General features: G+C 45.9%; 1 protein-coding gene across 1 annotated transcript in view; it reads right to left on the bottom strand.

Annotated features, from left to right (window-relative positions):
- Nucleotides 1–17,680, bottom strand: part of TMTC2 (transmembrane O-mannosyltransferase targeting cadherins 2) — a 369,412-nt gene that overhangs the window by 157,251 nt on the left and 194,481 nt on the right. The window contains exons 5-7 of the mRNA XM_029597087.1: nt 16,566–16,651; nt 16,065–16,249; nt 4,992–5,070 (exon numbers count right to left, since the gene is read on the bottom strand). Of these exons, the coding sequence (XP_029452947.1) occupies nt 4,992–5,070; nt 16,065–16,249; nt 16,566–16,651 (350 nt within the window). The remainder of the gene's footprint in view (nt 1–4,991; nt 5,071–16,064; nt 16,250–16,565; nt 16,652–17,680) is intronic.

Raw genomic sequence — 17,680 nt, forward strand, 5'->3', positions numbered from 1 at the left:
ATCAACTTTTTTTTTTCATTCTGCACTTATGGACATAAATATATAATTGTGCACAGTATTAATTGGGCGGGGGTAGGGGTTTTCCAATTATTATTACCGGTCACAGCATGGGTAATAAAAGAAAAATTCTACTCACTGGATTGTCATTTTGATCATCTAATGTCCAACTTCCAGTCCCTCTCCTCGGGGTACTCTGAATAACTGAAATGTTTTAAATTGGAGAGGACAGGCTGGGGCGCCTGAGAACTCTGTCTTGGCCGGGGAAAAAGTCCACAGAAGCGATCGTAGGAAAAATGCTGTAACCATAACGTAGGGGGGGAAAAAAAAAAAATCTGGCGGCGTAAAAGCTTAAGCCTACTGGAGTGTTAACGTTACTGCACTTGCACGTATAGAGCTCGAACCCTAATACCACCAGGGAAACTGCAAACCACCTTTGCGCAAGCCAAGAAAAGCATCAGAGGGAAAGATGCACGGGAGCCTTCAGAAAATACTAGGGGAAAAAAAAAATCTGTCAATGGCCGATAAAGGGGAAAAATGTGTTATAACATTGTCGTCTTTCGGTCAGCTGTGGCTTGAATTTGACATACTGGACTTTTTTTTCCATAAGTGCGCTTCATTCCAGGTCCAAAGATTCCCCTTCAGAACTGCGCCACCAGCACCACCCCCCTCCCCAGTCTACTCCTGCCGCTAATATGAGGGCAGAAAGCAAAACGAAACAACCCCCCCATTTCCTATCCTCCTGCCCCCCAAAAAGAATGCGTCTCTCACCCGAAAATAAATTAGATTCCTTTCACGCTGCGATACATTTTATTGAACAGAAGAATCTATGGATTATATTTTCTGTTGGTCTAACGAAAGGTAGCGCAACCTGGAAATAATGCAGTTTCCTGAGACTTAAAAGGCAACTAAATCTCTCACCTGGCACAAGATTTACTTTAATACAAACTTCATCCTTACGCACATACTTCACATCACAGAGTTCATTACAATGATATTTAGGTAGCGATTAATATTTTCAGACAAACCTGCGAAACATCAGTTGCATGGCTTCACAAGCTTTGACAGTTAAACCACCCCTAGTGTCATGACAGCAAAATAGCTCAGCTGGGATAAGGACCACCAGCCTTCTGGTCTAAAGCCAAAAGATGCCCTCCCGCTAGTTAAACTGCAGTAGCTGTGTGGTAATTCCTCACTCATTCGCTCACTAAAGGGGGCACCTTACACTATTCTAAGGCGTATTTCCAAGTGGCCAAAAGAGTTCTTTTTAAAATACGTTCACGCCTTTCTATGGAACATAAGTAAATGATGCACTTGTCTGTATTAGCGTCCGAGGTTCCATTAGTATAGCAGGTAACAGAATATACCTCAAGAATTAAAGGTGGGGTTTACTACGTGCATAAAGGCTTCATTAACTATACACCAATGTGTATTCTAAGACAGCGGTTCTCAACCAGTGTGTCGCCACACTTCCTGGTCCCCCACTGGCCAAGCTGCTCCCCCTGCCCCCAACGAGATGCAAACTCTTCCTCTGCCCGGGCGTGAAAGGCTAATAAGCCTGGCTGGAACACGGCAGGAGAGATGGAAGAAGTGCTCAGCGGTATTAGCAGCATGGTCGTTTCTTCCCACCCCCCTACGGCTCGGAAGAGGAAGTGGTGTGCAGCGGCCGCGCACGCAGGAAGAGGAGACTGTGCCAAGCCCAAAGGAGAAGAGAAGCGTGGCCCGGAGCAAGGTCATTCCCCCACGCCCGATGGGACTCCTTTCTCGAGGCCGCAAGGGTTGTAAGAAGAGGAGGCTGCTGCTACCACTAGTTGCTCTTTGGTGGGGGGGGGGGGGAGGGGGAGAGTGCGTGAGCAAGCAAGCCATGTATATTTGAGACCCTGTGTGTGTGTGTATGTGTGTATGCGTGTGTGTATGTGTGTGTGTGCGTGTGTATATGAGAGAGACAGCACGATTGTAGGTATGTGATTGAGAGCCTGTGTATATGAGAGAGCGCATGTGTGCAAGTGTGTGAAGGAGTACCTGTTTGTGTGAAAGTATGTGTCTGTGATTGAGATCCTTTGTGTGTGGGAGACAGCATATGTATGTGTGACTGAGAATCTGTATGTGTAAGTGAGAGAGAGAGCATGCGAGTATGTGATCAAGAGCCTGTGTATATAAGAAAGAGCATGTTTATCTAGTGTGTGAGAGAGAGAGAGAGCATGTGTATGTGTGTGATTGAGAGCCTAAGTGAGAGAGACCTTGTGTGTGTCAGAGGAGGAAGTTGTTAGCAAACCACCCCCCCCCCCCCACCCTTCTTCCACTCCTCCTGCTAATTCACAACAATCTCAGGACACCTGCAAATCCAATGTGCCCATGTATGGAGAGCAGAGCATTTTTTTATCCTTATTATTTTTATTTATTGTGTCTTTGTGTCTGTTTTGAAATATTTTATTGGTGTCTGGAAATTTTTTATTTGATTTTTTAATTACTGGATATTCCATTCATCATCGATTTTGAAATCTGTTCTTTTTATTAGTATGGTTTCACTGCTATTGATTTTATATCTCTTGATTTGTTTTATAAGGCCTGGTGATGTTTCTCTTTTTCCTTTGTTGCCCTGCATATAGAGTCTCTGGCTTGTTGCAGTTTCCAATTCAGATTTTGTCTGCATGCTTCTAGTTATGCTTTATGGTCTCTTTATTCTTTGTTAGGTGAGGGTCAGCACATGTGATTCAGGTGAGGTTTTCTGCTGGGGTGTAGTTTCTGTGTAGGGCTCTATAACAACCTGACTTGATCCGTTTTCCTAATAGGAGGAGTGTTGGAGTTTTAAGGCCCGGTGTAATATTTTCAGTGTTGCTTTTTCTTAGGTAAGGTGGTTACTGTTTGAGCGCTGGAAGTTGGTGCTATTCTGGTATGGGAAGTTTACTATTTATTTAATTTCTGTTCAGAGAGAGTACTCTCTTTCTTCTCCTGGAGTCGTTCTTAACAATAAAAGTAATACGGGGTCTTTTTGTTTGTTTTTTAAATTTCCGCCATGGATTGCAATGAGCAGTGTCACACTTGCTCACGTGTCATGATGGGAAAAAGGTTGAGAACCACTGCTCTAAGAAATGCTATAGCATGATAGGCTCCCTTTTGTACCACCTTTGGGCATATCTACTATTACGATAATAAATACAGTAGGAATGAGGGCGATTAAAAGGAGATGAGAACAATCTGTTCATTTTGGTACATGAAGGAAGAAAAGCACATCACTTGCTGGAAGCCTATTTCCGAAAAGCTTTAACATAGACGATTCTGAAGAACAAAGGGTCCAGAGAGGCAATTCCCAAGCCAGAATGGAGACATGTAACAAACTGCGAAGAGTGGATCTTTAGTGATGTTACTCTACCCAACTCCTTTTATCAAATGATACCCTGGGGGAGGGATTATTTACATTGCATTAGATTGGGTAGCATGAACAGGGCAATCACTATGTGCCCGATTTCTGGGTACTTCATTTTATAAAAAAGTACAAAATGCCATAATCCAATCTAGTGGAACAAAACAGAAGTCACAAGTTCCTTCAGCAGGCTTCTGCTGAAACCTGGATGACTGGCGATACAGCTCACAAGTTTCAAACTTCTCTATATTCAGCTCTTTTTTGTGCAGGTGTCCCCTCAAAGGGCAAGGTAACTGACCATGCACAATTTCTATCTCTGCCCTTTGGCAGACTAACAATGGAGGTGTCCAAACACTTAAAGCTTTTCAACATTAGATTCATTTTATTTATTTTTGCTTATTTTCTGCTTTTTGGCACTTCAAAGTGGAATACATTCAGGTACCGTAGGTATTTAATTTGATGAGACAACAGGGCACATAAGATCAATTCTTTTAAAAAAAAAAGTAATCCTGAGAAACCTTAACAGAAATTAACTCCCCCCCCCCACCCCCCATCACTACCAACCACAACCCACAGCATCTCCCTCACCTCTGACCTTTTTCACAAGGAGCACTAAATGTATTGCTTAATTATAAGGTACACAGACTATTCAGTTTAATTACAAGTAATGACACTAGTGAAATGCTTGGCATTGTAGGGTGTATTTAAGAATGCCATGAGAGACAGGGGAAAAAAAAACCAAAAAAAAACACTTCAGAGTCATCGATTTCACTTCCAAAGGATCAAGTCCAGTCAGAATGGGCTTCATTTGGATATTAATGGTCAGTCGATGTTCTGTCTAGAAAGGCTTCTAAACTTAAGTAATGTTTCAGTGTTTCCCAAAGCTCTGCTGGAGATACACCTAACCAGTCGGGTTTTCAGGAGATAGATATGCATATCCAGGGTCTCCAAAGTATGCTAATCTGTCTCATGCATATTCATTAGGGATCTCCTGAAAACCCGACTGGTGAGGTGTGCTTCTAGGAGAGGGCTGGGAAACAAATACCTGAGAACATAAGATGTACAATTTTCAAAAGATTTCATGCTGGTAAAAAAAAATCAGCTACTGAATTTTGTCTTTCCCTTCACAGATAAAATATCAGAAAGAGAGTGGTGTGGGGTGGAAGCAGGCAAGCAATATGGGGGGGGGTGAGGGGGAGGATTTCATTTTGCAAAGGGGGGTGCAAAGGCCACGGGCAGTGAAGTAGCTCGCAGCACCAGTCGGCCCCCTAAATTTTCAAACTGGACATTTTCACAGGAAGCTTTCATTTAAAAATTTGCTTGCAGCCACCTGGGTACAGATAAGGCCTACAAACATGTGAAAATGTTTTAAATCCCTCCCCCCCCCACAAATGACAAGTTTAATAAAATTCTACAGCAGGCAACTCTATATCAAGCAATCAGTGCCCCGCCAAATTAAGCCCATGAGCTGCGTTGGTGAAATCTGCAGTTTCACTACTTTGCCTTACTTTCAAACCTATGGCCAGGGCAGCTGGTGCAAATTCATTTTGCCTTATTAGCAAGTCAGTTTGATTTAATTAAATTCCACTTGCACTTGGACGTCAATCAGAAAGATTAACAGCGAACTTACCCATCATGTTGTATAAACTCTGCGGTGCAAACTGTCTTGGCATTTTCCTTATTGCTTCCTTGTATGCAAGAAGGGCATCCTATTAGAAGAGAAAAGAAAGCCAATGCTACAGCAGCAGACTACAGAATCTGCTCCATGCAAATTAAATGTTATTCCTCTCTTCCTCGCCCATAACTATCAGGAAAGTACTAAAATAGAATCAAGATGCCCCAACCAGAATAAAACCTCCTATGCAAGTATATAGTTTTAATGACCTCAGTTAAATGCTTCAAAGCAAATAGCTACTTGGAGGAGCTGAATCACAAACAGCTCAAACCACCTGTGCATTTAATAGAGTTTAACTAGTAAAAGGAAGAGTGACCTGTATACAGTAAAATGTCTAATATCAATCTTATCGTTACTTTTAAAACCCTGTATCACCACTCAGACCTCTTCAATCTATGCTTAGAATGGATGAAATGAGAAAACAAAATGCTGCATCGTGTTATTCCTAATAACCTTCCAAAGTCTCCCAGCATGCCACCAGGCAAGAGTATCAACGGGTACTCTTGCCCCGTGTTAAGCAAAAATGCATAATCAGCCATATTGATGCACTATATCCAATGCAAACAACAAACCTGCAGGACAGCAATTCTCCCAGCTAGGACACACAAGGTGCAATAATCAAGGGTTTGCACTAATAATCAAATCAAAATCAGGCCGGTTAGCTTTGCCTTGATTATTGCCCCAAGAAAATGTAGCCATAAGGACTTGTGATTGTTTTCTTTACTGGTTCTTTTCCAAGCAAAATGTGCAGAGTTTTGAAAATTAAAAAAAAAACCAAAAACCCATGCACTGTCTCCTTGGAAGCAAACCTGCCTCTGAAATTCCTCCGTAGTAGGTGGGTGAAAATGCTTGTGTTATGAAATACTGCACATACTTTTATCCACACAGAGGCTGGATAATTTTCTAAAACCCACTTTTGTGGGTAAAGCCTGGACAGTGAAAATCAAAGCCATCGTTCGTAAAACAGAGTTTCACACACACAGACCTTCTGAAAATTGCCTGCCTTTGTGCAGTGGCATGCCCATGGGCAGGGGCATACTATCACATGTAGTTTTGGATCTTCAAATCTACATATTGTGTTTTGCCTGAAAAGTATCCACAGAAAAATCAGGTGCAAATCTTTGGGGGCAATAATCACAGCAAAAAACTACCTACATGATTCAGATTTGGTTATGGTGCAAACACCATGGATGAAAATAACCCACTATGTTTACACCAATGCAGGTAATTTGATGATTGCCCTCTTTTGTCTCCAACTTATCTTAAGCCCTCAAAGGCATTTTTAAAAATATACAGGCAAGAACAGTTAAAACAAGATGATTGAACTGTGATTCATTATGGCAGCTTTTAACATCTGCTCCTAAATCTTGATGAGGTGCTAGCTCAATACGTTGTTCACAATATTTCCAACAACTCCAGTGACTAAATTTCTGTTGATACTAAAATGATGCCAACCCAATCTCCACCTGCCACCTCCAGAAGACCACTACGGCAGGAATTCCTGCTCATAATATTCTTTAACCATCCTTCCTTTAGCATAAAGTGGCCACAGAAGCTCATGTAAAGCATCACATCTTTTACTGTCCCAAGAAAAAGTATTGCAACCAAAAGAGTCAAGTTCTCTCTAGGAGCAATATTGTTTCTAGGTCTCTGGGGCCGATGCAATAAAGTGTGCCCAGTCTAGCGCACAGGTTAACGTTTTGGACGCATTAGATTAACACCCGATGCAATAAGGGAATTAGCGCATCCAAGACACGCACCCAAACCTCATAGTTAATAGTGCTCATCACATGTAAATTCCACGTAGATGAGGCTATTAGCTATTACCCCCTGATGTAGTAACTCCACGGGCACCCAACACAAACTTTTTAACATGGCAAATTTAACTCCATCCCCGGAACTGGCATTAAGGCTTATGAAAAAATTCAAAATACTGTTCTCTGTGGTTCCTCCACAGAGGATCTAGGGGATCTTCTGTGGAAGGTGAGGACTCCCTTAATGGCCCTGTTGCATCTGATTACCCATGCCTTTGGGACACCATCCCTAGATCTCTTCGCAAGAGAATCAGGAGACATGAGGAGCAGTCTGCTAAGCTGGCCAAACACAAGGACATTAATTGGGTAAGGGCCTTTGCGCATTTAGCACAATTGTCTTTAGGTCTGACTTGTCCCAGACACTTCCCCTACGGGCGGTATCTGGATGCGATCCTAGGTGCATACAAACAATATGTAGGATTCACATGGCTTAATTATGACGAAGCCTTTAGGAAAAAATGGAGAGTAATGAGGCCATTTCTTGGGGGACCCAAGATACCAATTTATGCTTAACCCATATGACCAAACAAGCACTGGACTCATGGACACCTGACTCCAGGTCAGGCCAGCACCCCTTTTGGGTTACTACTGGCGGCTCTGGGCAGGGCAGGAGAACTCTGCCTTGGTCGGTGTCTGCTGGCGTTTCAATAAGAACAACTGTTCCATGCCAGATTGCAGATTCAGACACAACTGCTCCAAGTGTTTTGGCCCTTATTCATTCTGTTGCCCCAAAAAGCAAGGACCCACTCAAAGCAAATGAATTTAGGGAGGCTAGCAGGGTCCCTAGCCCGGTTCGTGGGGAGGCCATGGCTCCCTGGCTAAGTATCCTAACAAGCAGGTGGCATCTACCCTGCTGGTAGGCTTCAAAGGCGGCTTCAGAATTCCCTACAGCGAGCCCCTCACAGGGTCAGATCCACCAAATTCCACATCCTCCAGCTGCCTCACTGAGATTATCCAGGATAAGTTAGATAAGGAGTTGCAGCTGGGTCGCATAGGTGGTCCGTACGCAATCCCACCATTCTAGCAGATGATCATCTCCCTGCTTTCAGCGGTGCTCAAGAAGGAGGCAGGCAGGTAAATACCAGTTGATACACAACCTTTCATACCCAGTCAGTTCCTCCGTTAATGACTATCCAACATCCCACGAGATGAGTACTGTAACCTATGCCTCCTTTGACATCACCCTGCTCATCCTTAGGAGGTGTGGCAGAGGGTCATTACTGGCCAAGATGGACATTGAGTTTGCTTTCTGCCTTTTACTGGTACATCAGGAATCCTTCCCTGTTCTGGGTTTCAAATTCATGGGCATATACTAGGACAACAAGTGTATGACAATGGGCCGTTCCATCTCATGCGCAGACTTTGAGATGTTCAGCTCATTTCTACACTGGGTAGTTGCCCTTCGAGAGGAGGCAGACTCAATTCTCCATTATCTTAACGATTTCTTGTTCATCGGCCCAGGCAGGTTTTCCATCTGCAACTGACTGATCCAAGTATTGGATCAGTCAGTGGCTGGAGAATTTGCAGTACCTTTGGCTGACAATAAATCACAGAGCCCTTCCACCACACTCACATTCCTGGGAATAGAGCTGGATTCCCAGGCTATGGTTTACAGGCTCCTTCAGGATAAAATGAGGGCCTTCCAAGGCCTCCTGACAAATGCAACCCACTCTCCCAAGCTCTTGTTGAAGCAAATCTGGTCCTTGATCGGCAGCCTGGCATTTGCTACTAAGGTGATCCCTATGGGCAGGTTCTTTCTCTGGCACTTCATTCTACCAGAGGCATCTGGAGGGACCATCAACATGTCCCTATCATGAAGGCAATATGGGAAGACCTAAAAGTATGGTCCTTATTCCTGAACAGCTTCAATGCGATAATGGTCTGGTTACCACCCCAATTTCCAACAATGATCTCAAATGGTTTTCAGATGTAGCCGGCTCCACTGGATTTGGAGTGTACTTCCAAGGCGCTTGGTGTGCCACCATGTGGCTACTGGACTGGATGCAGCATAGTATCATGAGGAGCATTGCTTTCCTGGAGCTCTTTCCTACTGTAGTTTGCCCTGCATATCTGGCGATCAAAACTGAACAATCAGAGAGTGGTCCTGCTTCCGCGAGTTGGCCCCAGATGTGGAGGTGGAGGGACAGCCTTTGCCGACATTCTTCTGGTCCTGCAGAACAGTGCCGCATTCGAACTTCTGTGGATATCTATGGCCCCTGGAATGTGGAGAGCATACGGAAGAGGCTTTGAGGCAATCACCGCATTCCTGCGAGGTAGAGGTTGGGCAGGAAGGGTCATTCCTGAGGACCCGATTGTGGAACACATCCTCAAAGCTAAGAGCGCTGGCATCTCAAGAGGTTCTGTAAAATCACACCTGGTGGGGTTGACCTTCTTCACCAACTATGGGGATGATCCAATCCTGCTTCCTATTTCGCTATTAAGCACGTGATGGAGGGATGGGCTTGCAGCGAGACCTCCTGGCCAGTGACCTATCACACACAGTCAACTGATTTAACTGTGGCTGGATATCTTAGGTGTGGCAACTTCCCCTCACAAAACCCTCCTCTTTTGAGCAGCCTTTAGCCTGGCCTTCTTTGTGGCTCTGAGGGTGGGGAGCTGGTGTCGTCCACAAGACATGTGTCTGATCTCTCTGGTCTACCTTTTGCGACGGTGAGATCTACAGATCCAAGACTGACCAGCTCGGCAAGGGCCAGCACCTAGTCTTGGCTGCGGTACATGGTTTAGCCACTTTCACAGTCAAACGCTGCTGCCTACCTGACATGGCCACCAGACAGGTACCACTTCTTGTTGCACATTGATGTTTCCCCACTCAGTGGTTTTCAATTCACTGTGGTACTCCAAAAGTTGCTTCAGGCTGCAGGTCTTCAGTCAGAACTCTATAGCACCCATTCATTTAGAATTGGAGCTGCCAGCAGGGCAGCAGCTGCTGGTCTCCCAGTGCATGCTATCCAGCACCTGGGCAGATGGCATTCAGCAGCATATACCTCCTATATTCGGTTAGAGGACGGTACCCCAGGTGGCGGATGTGTCTAACTCTGTCTATTCCTTTTACAGGCACCTCCAGGAGGTCAAAAGTTATATGGCTGGTGGGCCACTCGTTTGTTCCAGAGCTGCAGGAAGTGTGCGGAAACAAAGAAGCCCGGGCTGTTGGCTGAACAACTCACTCCTATTGAAAACTATGTGGTTTGGCAAGCCAGGGATGTTATGGTCAGAGCTGATGGCATTACTTCAGCAACTGCTTACAAATGTCCAAGTCCTCATGAACATCCAGATATGATAGTCATCCATTCGGGGGGCCATGGATCAGTCGATCTCCCACATGTAGGATAGGGGTGTGCATTCGGATTGACCGCATTAGTAAAACGCAACTCATATTTTTTTTTTACTTAAAAAATTGATTCGACATAAACGATCGGATTTCCCACATATCGAACATAGATATGTTCGATATGTGGGAAATCGCGATTGTTGAGCCAAAATAAAAATATAAACCCCCTCACCCTCCTTAATCCCCCCCCCCCGACTTACCACAACTCCCTGGTGATGGAGCGAGGAGTGAGGACGCCATTTCTGCAATCCTTGGCGAGAAGCATGTGACGTCGGCGGCACGTCGAGTGACGCCGGCGTCACGTGATTCCCGGCTCGTTCGCAAACGAGCCGGGAATCACGTGGCGCCGCGTCACTCAGACGCGACGTCACGTGATTCCCGGCAAGTTCGCGCCGGACGGCTCGTTCGGCCCAAAAAGAACTTTTGGCCAGCTTGAGGGGGTCAGGAGGCCCCCCCAAGCTGGCCAAAAGTTCTTTTTGGGCCGAACGAGCCGTCCGGCGCGAACTTGCCGGGAATCACGTGACGCCGCGTCACTCGACGTGCCACCGACGTCACATGCTTCTCGCCAAGGATTGCAGAAATGACGTCCTCACTCCTCGCTCGATCACCAGGGAGTTGTGGTAAGTCTGGGGGGGGGGATTAAGGAGGGTGAGGGGGTTTAAATTTTTTTTTTGCACATATGTACATATACCCAACTCATTGGATTTTTTTTATGTCCATATTGGCCGCAAGTGGGACCCCCTTTCGGACATAAAAAATATGAACATAAAATTTTGCTCTGCACATCCCTAATGTAGGATGCTACTAAAGGTTATAATTTGTAAACTTGCCCTCATCACATCTTGGCTACCCCATGTCACCTTAATGTGGTCAGAGATTGTCCCCCACTTCAGATTCGCCCACCAGCAGCTGTGAACAAGGGGGGTGGTTAGAGTCAAAAGCCAGGTGGGCAAGGCTGTGTCCCTTCTGTGGGGGGGGGGGGGGGCACATCACATCCGACATGACTGGGTGGTTCATGTGCAGACGTATGAGAAGGATGGTGTAACTGTCTAACTTGGGCAGGTCACTATTTTTAAACTGCCTGGCAAAGGCGTTAACTACCCTAACTAACCTCACGTCTTTTAGTTCTTTGAATGAGTTTTGTTAAGGACGTTGTGCTCGGTTGGTAATCGGTTGCAGTCCTTGGGTTGGGGGTTGGAACTTCTCCACAGACTCAAAAGAGGTCTGGTGTTGAAGGCACAAGTTTGGCAGGTGTCTGAGCCTCAAAAGGGCCAGGGGAAAGGAAGGGACGAAGCATTTCGTCGGACCATGATGGGTCTATCCAGACCTACTATCTAGGAGCATGAAGGCAAGCTAAGGCTTGGCAATGCACCGGCAAGGCCTTGCAAGACACACCAGGCCTTGGAAGTCCTGCCTAGGGGCAAGTTTCTGCCTCACTCGCTGGGGCGTGGGGCATAGGGTAGTGCAAACAGTGGTTCAGGACTTGTGGCCCTGATAGTGGCAAGATACTCTGACCGGTCTGACACAGTTCGGGGGGTGGGGGGAATAGTTGACAGGGGAGTGGCATTGTTGAACCTCAGCACCAGGTTTAAACAGTTGTCATTCTGTTGTTAAGTTAATAAAGCTGCAGCCATACATTTCCAAAAATGAAGCTGTGTCTGTCCCCTTTTGTACCTCTTTCTCTGGGGATAAATGGGAGCCGGGGCCAAGGGGAGGGGAGGCATTCACGGTGCACCAGTTAATGGGTGGCCAGCCCCCCTCCTGACATGGCCTGCAGCAGGTGCCACCAGTAACAGGGAGACCGGTGTTCTCCCCTGCTCCTGCGGGCGGTGTTCCCTCCACCCGGGCTGTGCCCCCCCCATGCCATATCTCGGCCAACTGGCCCAGCCGCTTGCTGGCAGTGGGGGGGGGGGGTGGAGTGTTGGCAGGGTGCCGGGCTTACCTGACTCCAGGGGGCCTGCTGTAGTCTTCTGGAGGGGGGAGCGATGAACTCGAGGAGGGACGATCGCCCCCACCCACACCTGGCCTCAAGGTCTGGAGTCATGGCAGCTGCCCTGCAGAGAATGAGGCATGCTGGGGGATCTCCCAGCAGTCCGTGTGGCCATGTGATGACACCGGGGCAGCCAGCAAGGTGGGGGGATTGGTGGGACCAGTAGCATCAGGTCTGGACTTTGGGCATTTTTAAACTTAGGCAACGGTGACTGGCCCTTTTGCAATCACCGCCGCCAGCCAACCACTCGTGTTCCTTCCCTCTCTGCCTTTTGCCAGGAGCAGGACCATTACGAATATTATACGTGTGTAGTAGCATAGACGATATTTGTATTAGTGATAAGTCTCTTGTCACAGTGGCTATCTGAGCCTCAAAAGGGGGAGAAACATTTGGTCGGACCGGTGTTGGGTCTATTCAGACCTACTTTCTAGGAGCACGAAGGCAAGCTAGAGCTTGGCAATCCACAGGCAAGGCCTTGCGAGATATGGCAAGGCCTTGGAGATCTGCCTAGGGCAGACCTGGGCAAGGGGCGGCCCGCGGGCTGAATCCGGCCCGCCTACGGTCTGAATCCGGCCCGCCCACTGCTGAGAGCAGACGGGGAATGAGGCACTGCTGCCTTCCCTTGCAGAGGGAAGGCAGCAGTTCATTCTCCGCTCCCTCGCTCCCCGATTGGCCGGCCAATCGGGGAGCGAGGGAGCGGAGAATGGTTTTTTTACAGCGTCCGGGGGGGAGAGGAGGGAGTGACTCGAGCGAAGACTGGGCTTGCCCAGCACCGGCCAATCGGGCAGCGTGTCTTCGCTCGAGTTTCTTTCCTACATATGTCACGGAGTTTTTTGCCGGTCCGCGGCGCGCGCTCCCGGTCTCTCCCGCTGCCGTTGCCGCTGGGCTGTCAGCACTTTCAAGCCCAGTGGGAACGGCAGCGGTGTTGGAAGAAGCTGTGGCACCCGCGGCTGGCCTTTTCTTCTTCCCGCGCCTGCCCCCCCCCCCCCCCCCCCCGTGACCCGAAACAGGAAGTGATACACGGAGCGGTGCGCGGGAAGGAGAAAGAGCCGTGCCGCGTCGGCTGCAGCATCGGCCCCCGAGCAATTGAACCAGCTGGCAATCGAGAAGAGTCAGCAGCATGAGCCTCCCGCGGCCAAAGGGATTCTTCTTTCTTGGCCTGCGGGGGCTCATGCTGCTGACTCCTTTCTCGTGATTATGAGAGTGAGAAGACCATATATGCAAGTAGAACACGGGAGTGGGAAGCCTGTGTGTGTGTGTGTGTGTATGGCATGAGAGAAACTGTTCAGGAAGGTGACTGGTGTGTGTGTGCCAAAGACTGTTTGGGAGATGATTGGTGTGTGAGAGACAGAAACTGGTCATGGGGGCATGACTGGTATGGTGTGTGTGTGAGAGACATGGGCACTAAGGAAGAGGACCATAAGTATAGAGCTTAGCTTCTACTGCTGCTTCTGGTGTGTGCCATGGCCTGCAGGGAAGGGGAGTAGGAGAGCTGCTGGAGGGGGTAAGTAAAGGTGGCTTTAAGTTTATTTTCTTGACTGCCATTTTAATTGTGTAATGTCTGCTTTTTTGAAATATTTTATTGGTGTTTGGAGAATGTTTAATAGTTTTTATGAGTTTTTAATTGTTGGATGTTATTCTGTTCATAGCTGTTTAGAAACATTTATTCTGCTTATTAGTATAGTTTTACAATTATTTCTGTTTGGGGATCTATAGCTGCTTGTTAGTTCTGTTTTCCTAATAAGAGGTGTATTGGTGTTTAGGGTCTGATGTAATATTTGTAGTGTTGCCTTTTCATAGATAGGGTTGCTCCTGTTTGAGTGTATTCCATAATACAGGTGTAACTGTGTGCGGATTAGTTTATGTGCATTACTACAGATCCTGGGAGTATGTTAGGTCGGTTCTGTGTCTTTTACCGAGATGAGATATTTTGCTAGCATGTAAGCGTTTGTATCGGTCTTATTTGTTGTGTTTTCTCAGAGGACATACATTGGTGGTAAACTGCTGTCTTTTCATAAGCAGGGCTATTGAGAACTGAGTTAATTATACTAGTCCGGCCCTCTAAAACCATCCCAATTTCTCATGCGGCCCCATGGGAAAATTAATTGCCCACCCCTGGCCTAGGGGCAGGTTTCTGCCTCATCGCTGGGGCTTGTGGCCCTGGTAGTGGCTCAGAGAGAATGGGCAAGAGATGCTGACTGGTCTGGCCCAGTTTGAGGGGGTGGGGGGGGGAATAGTCGACAGGGGAGGGGCGTTGTTGAGGCTCAGCACCTGGTTTTCCAGTTGCCATTCTGTTAAATTAATAAAGCTGCGGCCACACATTTCCAAAAGCGAAACTGTGTCCGCCCCCCCCCCCCCCCCCTTTGTGTCTCATTTTCTCCAGGGATGAATGGGAGCAGGGGCATTCACGGGGCCTCGGTTAAGGGAACTGAAAAGGGAATAAGATATAGATGGAGGAATTTAATGCCTCCTTATATCTGTTGGATTTAGGAATGTTAAAAGCTATAGTAATCTAGGAAATAGATTTGCCTTGAAGCTACTAAGTTCACTGTTGAGAGCCAAACGATGCACTGCTTGAATGTTTGGTTGCAATAATTGAGTCATGTAAGCTTTAAGCTCTGGAAAGATGATTATTCCTTGTTTAAAGGCTGTGCTGAGAAACTGCTTGAATGTTTAGCTTCAGTAACTGAGCCCTGTAAACTTTAAGCTTTGGAAAGGCGACTCCTTGTTTAGAAGCGGTGCTGGGAAGCTGCTTGAAGGGTTGTCTGCAGTAATTCATTCCTGGTAAAAACTTTAAAGCAGCTGGTGAAAAGTCCTTCCTCCAATGAAAGTGGCGAGGACAACTTAAGCCTCACTAGCATTTGCACTACTGAAAGTTTCAGGTGTTTGCACTTGTTACGCAGCCAGTTTAAACTGCAATAAACTGTAGGTGTCTGGGGCAGTTAAAACGGAGGAAATTAAGCCTGGGAAGTTAGGCCAGGGACCATCTTAAGAATGTGTTTGTAGTTGACAGAAACTTAAGATCAGGCAAGCAAGACTGTCACCAATTAGTTAGTCTTAACTAAAATACTGAAAGCAGGGAGAAGAGCTCTCTAGGGGAAAAGGTTATATTGTAAGCATTGGTTTGAAGATGGGGAAACAAGTAATTATTAGGACCAAAGCAAAATGGTGTTTTGTTCTTTTAAACCCTTGGAAACTTGTTTCTCTGAAAAAGGATAAAATCTTGCATTAAACCACAGCTCGGTTGCCACATTTTTTTCTCTCTCTCTCTTCTACATGACAGAGTCTATCTTAGGCTTATCTAAAGGGTTAGGCATTTGGAGTAGGAAGCTTCGGAAGGGCCATGGTGAAGCTACAGATGAGAGACAATAGGTCAAGTCCCCGCTTCACAATACTCCCTTCTGCTGGTAGCCCCCAGCCAAATGAAGTTTAACTACAGCCCATGTATTTAGAAGCAGTCAAACAGCGCCACCCACTAGCCAAGAGGCGGCGTCCATTGCTACACCACCACAACACACACAACAGACACGCTCCAGGCCATTTTTGCCCCTTGCTATTGTGCGTCAAAAAAAGAATTCATTTTTTTAATCTATTACATTCTCTTTCTTTTGCGTCCGTAGCAATTGTATTGAGCGCCCGTAGCAGTATGTAAGCGCCCAGCCACATCTCCTGGGTGCTCAATGCATTTGAGCACTAGGTACGTATACATTTTCTCCCTAGCGCATCCTTTTTAACGCGTCAGCTCGTTTAAATATAGCATCGGGCGCCCGGGAGAGGTGGGTGTGCGTGCGTGGGTTAGGAAAACGGGCGCTCAATATGTGTGCTTTATTGCATCGGCCCCTCTGTACCGTAGAAGACTAGCAGGGCTCTCTCACCTCATACTGCCCTTGCTCATGGAAAAGTTTCCCCAAGTTGTACAGGCAGCTGGTAACAGAGTTCTTGTGAGCATGAGGATCTTTCAAGTTTTCATCAGGAATCTCCGAGCACTTCAAAAACGTCCTGCGAGCCTCATCGGTCTTTCCCTGATTCATTAAAATTATACCTGTATTTAAATAAGCAGCTGCAGGAGGAAAACACAGGAAAGGTTTGAGTGGAAACATGAGAAAACTACAATAGGTGCATTAAATTAAGACCAATAAAATGAAGCCTATTTTGAGAGGGAAATGCTCATTACAGATGACGACTACATAGTTATAAATAAAACAGAGGGATGAATTTTGTATGCCAAATTTATAAAAATAAATGGGTTTTTCTTGGTGAAATTGTTAGCAAAAAAAAAATAAATCACAATTCGACACAGAAGTGTCATCAAAGCCACTAGAGGGGTGATACTGTCATGCTAAAGAATGAAAAACAATGTATTACTTATTACTTACATGCTAATGTAGGCCTGCTACCAACTGCCAGCTTATAGTAGTGTAGAGCCTCTGAAAACCTGCTATTTTCCTGTAGTAGTAGCCCTCTAGGAGGAAAATACAAAACAGAGGGGGCGAGAGAGTATTGTGGATGTCAACATATAACATCTTTAAACAATGCTCTCTAAAATCCAAAATAATTGAGAAAAAAACAAAACAGATTGTCACAGATATGCAGTATCCTTGGGAAAATATTACCGGAGCAGGAAAACTGAATTAATCTAATCTTTAGGCCTCAGGGATATAACCTTAGTAGGGATGTTATCAAAATGCACCATTTCAGCTGGTTGAGTTAACAAGGTAAATTATTTATCTGGCCAGCCTTGACAGAAGAAACAGAAAATGGGCAACTGATCATAAATTTATGCAGAGCTCCAGTGAAATCGCTATAGATCTTATGGTTCACTGATTAATGTCACAAAGAAATGACCTTGGGTACCATGCCAGTGTAAGAATCTGCCTCCCGGCACACATGGTAATACAGTAGATGTTGATAGAAATAAGAGAGCAACTGGCCCATAAGGTTTGCCCAGTTATTCCTGCCCACACTGCTAGGTTATATCCCATTGTATCACCCAGATTAAGCTTTAGTACCAGCAGGATGAACTTTTAGGGAAAACAACCTAAGAAAGCAAATGAAAAGCAGCCAGAGTCAATAGCAACACACTAAGTCCCAAACAAAAATAAATATATAAATATATATATAAATAATATAAAAAACAAACAAAAAAAAAACCGATGCCCAACCATGTAGTTGGAAGGAAACAAAGAGTTACTAGTTCTGTTAGCAGAACAAAACTGTTCCCCCTATCATTGAGGCATTCTGTGAAGTTAGCAAGTAGCACATTTAAGACTAATCAGAGAAAATTCTTTTTCACTCAACGTACAATTAAGCTCTGGAATTTGTTGGCAGAGGATGTGGTTAGTGCAGTTAGTGTAGCTGGGTTCAAAAAAGGTTTGGATAAGTTCTTGGAGGAGACGTCCATTACCTGCTATTAATCAAGTTTACTTAAGGAATAGCCACTGCTAATAATTGCATCAGTAGCATGGGATCTTCTTGGTGTTTGGGTTAATTG

Source organism: Rhinatrema bivittatum, chromosome 4 (genome assembly GCF_901001135.1).
Source record: "Rhinatrema bivittatum chromosome 4, aRhiBiv1.1, whole genome shotgun sequence".
NCBI classification, from domain to species: domain Eukaryota; kingdom Metazoa; phylum Chordata; class Amphibia; order Gymnophiona; family Rhinatrematidae; genus Rhinatrema; species Rhinatrema bivittatum.